The sequence below is a fragment of the Centroberyx gerrardi genome, chromosome 7 (assembly GCF_048128805.1).
Source record: "Centroberyx gerrardi isolate f3 chromosome 7, fCenGer3.hap1.cur.20231027, whole genome shotgun sequence".
In the NCBI taxonomy this organism is placed as follows: Eukaryota; Metazoa; Chordata; class Actinopteri; order Beryciformes; family Berycidae; genus Centroberyx; species Centroberyx gerrardi.
In genome coordinates this window covers 33,838,635-33,844,561 of record NC_136003.1, presented here as the reverse complement: position 1 = coordinate 33,844,561, position 5,927 = coordinate 33,838,635, and the positions used below count along the sequence as shown (strand labels likewise).

General features: G+C 42.6%; 1 protein-coding gene across 1 annotated transcript in view; it reads right to left on the bottom strand.

The window, feature by feature from the left end:
* Window positions 1-701: 701 nt before the first annotated feature.
* Window positions 702-5,927, bottom strand: part of abi3a (ABI family, member 3a) — a 21,876-nt gene continuing 16,650 nt past the window's right edge. The window contains 4 exon segments of the mRNA XM_078284445.1: window positions 702-3,845; window positions 4,715-4,843; window positions 5,405-5,466; window positions 5,468-5,635. Coding sequence (XP_078140571.1) covers window positions 3,679-3,845; window positions 4,715-4,843; window positions 5,405-5,466; window positions 5,468-5,635 — 526 coding nt within the window. The 3' untranslated portion in view covers window positions 702-3,678.

Sequence of the window (5,927 nt, the reverse complement as noted above, 5' to 3'; positions counted from 1 at the left end):
CTGTTTCGCTCCACGGATCAGTCTGGACTTCCAGCCGCCCACATCGATTTCAGTGGGCGGGAGTACTCGCCTTGACAGACAAACTCCTTCAGCCAATCAGCGAATCCAAATTCAAATCCAGTCGGAAGAACGGCGAAAACGTCTTTCCCGCCGAGAAACTCCGCTAGTGCGTACTCTTGTTCTTGTTTAATTGTTGTTATTGAGTCTATTTCTGCAATAACTGCACTTATGGCTGTGTTTACTCTACTAACGTTAACGTTACCGCTCGTTGCTTCTGGAGACGCCGTTACTGTTTTGGCGGCGGCGGCCTGTATTTCACGTCATCAACTACGACGCAGTCCCTGATTGGCCCGGTTACATTGTAATTTCAGGAAATCGATGTGGGCGGCTAGAAGTCCAGACTGATCCGTGGAGCGAAACAGAATGTGAGGTCACGTGATCAGGGTGGTCTTACCAGGCTAGGGTGGAAGGTGGTAGGTCACTCTGTGGGAGACTCCTTCCAACACAGCTGCTCCAAGCGCACCCTCAGACTGGCTGATAGACTCGCCCAGGACTCTGCTCATGTTTTGCATGAGGAGCATCAACTGCTGGCCTCTGGGAAACGCTTCAGGGTGCCATGCTGCAGGAGGAAGAAACACAAGCACTCCTTTGTTCCTCACTCCATAACATTGCTCAATCAACAGAGGAGTGCACGGAGGTGATCATGTTTCATATTATCATTTTATTAACTTAAAAAGACAAACACAGGTTAGTTCGGTAAAGCTTTAATAGAAAGCTAGTAGAGCTACAACAGTCAGCCAGTCGTCTCTGAACTCGTTTGAATCAGAAAACAGTTTTCTGTTTTGTAGTTTGTGAAAGTTTGAGTCAGAAACATTTCACCGCTGCAGCTCATTTCTGTCTACATCCAGATATTATCTCTAGTTCAACTTCAACACACAGTAAACCACGTCATCAACCTGAAGCTCTAATGGTTTAATTCTGACCAACGCTGGATTTTAATCTGAAAATGTTACAGCTCCATTCACTTACAAAAGAACTGAACTTAGTCTCAAGAAGACTACTTTGCTCTCAGACTGCTTTTGAATAATTATGTTTTTCAATTCATAATTTATAGTTGTAATATACTGGGATATCTGCAAAATTTCATTTAATTTAGAAAGTCCAGTGTGGCTGAAAAAAGTCAAGATGTTGATATAAGAAGCCAAAAGTGCAGTGAAGTGATTTTGTTCCTGAAATCATAGAAACTAATAATCAGAATCAGAATGTCAGGATTATTATTTGAGACATAATTGTTCAGCCTTAATTTGCTCCATTCATTTACAATACATCAAACAGTCTTCAACCTGTTCAGATCTGTACCAGCTGGTTTTATGATCCTGGTTAAATTCAGCTTTAAACGGCTGGAACACACACACACACACACACACACACACACTGGTTAGAGCAATTAGAAAAACTGACAGGTAATAAAAATATTAATAAAATAATAATAAAAATCACCTTTTCACCTCACATGTGCCTGACAAACCTGATCTGTTTGTTGCACACAAAACTAGAAAAGCAAATCATCTGGTGTGCATACAGATGGTGACTTCCACTTCACTCTACCAACCAGTAATCCCTTTAAACACCCTACATTACATTAATTCACCCCTTAATTCATGCAAAATCCCCTTAAAATTAGTTAAGGGAGTTATTAATGGAGGAGACCCCATCAAAGAGACCTTAATGTTTGACTGCTTACTTTCTAATTTAATGTAAAATTCAGGGAGACAGGAACTTTCCATTAATAACTCATTAATAACCTGTAAACCTGCACAAATGGCATGAAAATCCCTTAATTTCTAGAGTCTCTGTGAATCAACCCATGAATAAATCCCTTATAAACCCATGATACTAACCTTACTTTACTAAAACTGTTATTTTTAATGGATAATTAATGTTTATGTAAAGAGAAATTAAGGACATTTCAGGGATAAAATGAAGGGTTTGGTTTGGTGGTGACAGTCTGCTGATACTAAACTCACTACCAAGTGACTTAATGTGACAGTAAAAACGTCTACTGAGTTCCAGGTGATTCTCACAACGCTGTGAACACTGAACACTGTGAACATTAATCTAAAGATATTCAGTGTGGTTCGGGGTTAAGGTTAAAAACAAGGTTAGCTCAGATTTCACTCTGTCAGCAGCCTGATAGATTTACAGTTTAAACCCAGTTTGAATTACACAGTGATCCAGACAGCAGAGTAAGAAGTCTCTTACAGATTTATTATTACCATCAGTGTAGGTTTGTAGTTCACAATAAGAGCCACTAGGGGGCAGCAGAGCATCAGTGTGTATGGGAACTACAGACCTGGACCTGTATTGATCAAGCACCTCAGTGCAGGGAATCCTCTCCTGATTACCAAAATACTCACAGTGAGCAGATTTGGTGTTTTACTTTTAGGTACAGCAGTAAAAACATGTCATCAACCTTCGTAAACAGGGGGAAAAAAATCCTACGAAACCAAACCCTCCCTGAAATGTCCTTAACTTCTCATTACATAAACATTAATTATCTATTACCCCATCAAACCCTCCTTAAACTCCCCTTAATGTTTGACTGCTTACTTTCTAATTGAATTAAAAAGACAGGAACTTTCCATTAGTGCACAAAAGGCATGAAAAATCCCTTAATTTCTAGTGTCTCTGTGAATCAACCCATGAATGAATCCCATATAAACCCATGATACTGACCTTACTTTATTAAAGCTGTTATTTTTAATGCATAATTAATGTTTATGTAATGAGAAATTAAAGACATTTCAGGGATAATATTAAGGGCCTTCTAACCTTCTGAATCTGAGACGCTTGATGAATACGAGTCCTGATGCGTGTTAAAAACGAGTTAGAAATCTGACCTCAACATGGCTGACGTTCCGTTTTGTACCATATTTATCTCTAGAAAATACTCAAGGCTTCATAAAAGCCTTTACATTTAAGTATGACTGTCTAATTGCTATGAAGAAACAGCATTAAGCATGTGTTGTCCCATGTAAAGTTGTTTTTTATATATATATTTTTCTCCAAAGTGTGATGTGCTGTTTGTGTAAACTGCTCTTCTGTTGATGTGACAGGAACTGTTCAGGACTGGAACCAACTGAGGAACCAGCAAACTGTCACTGTCAGGAGATAGGAGATAGGAGATAGAGGATAGGAGATAGAGGATAGGAGATAGGGAATACGGGATAGGAGATAGGAGATAGGAGATAGAGGATAGGAAATTGGGGATAGGAGATAGAGGATAGGAGATAGGGGATAGGAGATAGGAGACAGGGTATAGGAGATAGAAGATAGGGGATAGGAGACAGGAGATAGAGGATAGGAGATAGAAGATAGGGGATAGGAGAGGATAGGGCTTAGAAGATAGGAGATAGGAGATGGAGTTTAGGAGATAAGAGAAAGAGGATGGGAAATAGGGGACAGGGGGTAGGAGGTAGAGGATAGGAGATAGAGATTAGGAGATAGGAGATAGGAGATAGGAGACAGGACATAAGACATAGGAGATAGGGTTGGGCTGTATTATCAAAAGGACTTCACAGACTCTGGTTAACACTCTGGAGGCTGAAATCTCTATGGCAACACTGAATGGTAAAACACTTCCTAGATCCACAGAGGGGGCGTGGCTTTAAAGGCAGTCTAGCTGCTCGCTGATTGGACGTAGTTCTCTGGGAAGAAGCCTTGGCTGCCGTTGACAATGCCCTCACACCAGCCATCGTCGTGGCGATGCATCATGTAGATGACGTCCCCCTCAGCGAAGGAAAGGTCATCTGGCTTTGAAGCCTCATAGCTGTACAGCGCCACCACTAGGACACACAGAGGTACTGCAGTTAGAATATACAACTTGCTGTAATATACAAACTAAAACACTGGATATATACAGATATAATCCCCTAGACGGTGTTCTTTACTGGGATTGCCATGGTGCATTGCCATGGTGATGAAGCGAGGGGACGTCCCCATAATCCCAGTACACAGCACCATCTAGGGGATTATGGTTACCATGGTGATGTGTCTAGGTATGTAATCCCAGTAAAGTGCGCCCTCTAGGGGATTATGCGTAACAAGTACACCGACCTTAACTTTTTCTCCAAAGTAGTGAACATAGTACATACAAATAAAAAGGAGGAGAAAAATAACATCACTAACTAGCCCCATGGTTACCACAAGAGTTGCCATAGCAACAAATTCCATTTTTGATAAAGCACAGATGTAACATTTCATTGACCGTTCAGGTTGGTTGGTTGAAACTATTGTAGAATACTAAAATATTATTACTGGTCCAGGTACACTCCATTTGTCCCATATATGTATGTAACTTTGAAAGTAAACTCACTACTACTACTGCTACTACTACTAATAATAATATGCTTCTAGAAGGATCTGTGATGCAGCACCACCATTAGGACAGACAGGGCTACTACAGTCAAAACACATTCAGTAGTACTGCTCAATACTAAAGTACTATAACTAATAGTAGCAAAATTGTTAGTAGCAGATGTAGCAGTAGCAGTAGTAGCAGTTGTAGTAGTAGATGTAGTAGTAGCGACAGCAGCAGCAGTAGTAGTAGTAGTAGTAGTAGTAGTAGTAGTACTAGCTGTAGTAGTAGAAGTAACAGTGGCAGTAGTACTACTACTGGTAGTACTACTGCCACTGTTACTTGCAGTAGCAGTACCTTTCTTCAGATATTGTGGAGGGGCGTTGATGTCATAGTCCACTGGTGGAGGGAGGGGCGGCATGATGTCATCAAAACCATCCTCATCGTCCAATAGGGGAGGAGGAGGCGGGGCTGGGATCTCCAGATCTAACAGAATTGGACAGAGTTCCGATAAGAGTGTGCTGTGATTGGCTGAGCAGGTTGGAGAGACCAGTGGGCGGAGCTTGTACAAAAAGCAGTAAGCGTCAAAGCAGCTTGAAGCTCATACACAGTGTGTGTGTGTGTGTGTGTGTGTGTGTGTATGTGTGTGTGTGTGTGTGTGTATTGGAGGGTGCAATTGTGCATGTGTATGAGTTTTGCTTCTAAATAAGTACAATAATTTTAACTGTAATACTACCACCGTCTTTGGTGCCAGCTGATGTCACCACCTGTCGTACTCTATAGAGGGTGACATCACCTGGCACCAAATATCAGCCAATAGCAGAAGACCAGTTCAATACCCTACTTTTCACCACTAGATGTCAGGCTTCACCACAAATTTGGGTTTGGGGTTTAGTTACTCTGTAAAGGCTATACAAATAAAGTTGACTAGACTGCTTCTACTGCTTCTACTGCTAGTACTCGTATTACTACCACGACTACTTCTAGTACTACTGCTACTACTACTATTAATTATAACAATAATAATAATGACAACAATTGACTTACCCAGGTGTTCCAGGCGAGCAGGTAAGCAGAGTCGAGGAGAGGAAGAAGAAGAGAGGGGAAGCAGGCGGGAGGAAGGAGGAGGAGCGAGGGGGGGGCGGATAGGGGGGAGGAGGAGGGATCATCACTGACGAGAGAGAGAGAGAGAGAGAGAGAGAGAGAGGAGAGAGAGGGAGAGAGGGAGAGGAGAGAGGGAGAGAGATAGGGAGAGGGAGAGAGAGAGGGAGAGAGAGAGGGAGAGAGAGAGAGAGGAGAGAGGGACAGAGAGAGAGGAGAGAGGGAGAGAGAGAGGAGAGAGAGAGGGAGAGAGGAGAGAGAGGGAGAGAGGGAGGGAGAGAGAGAGGAGAGAGGGAGAGAGAGAGGAGAGAGGGAGAGAGAGAGGAGAGAGGGAGAGAGGAGAGAGAGGGAGAGAGGGAGGGAGAGAGAGGGAGAGAGAGGAGAGAGAGGAGAGAGGGACAGAGAGAGAGAGGAGAGAGAGGGAGAGAGGGAGGGAGAGAGGGAGAGAGAGAGGAGAGAGGGAGAGGGA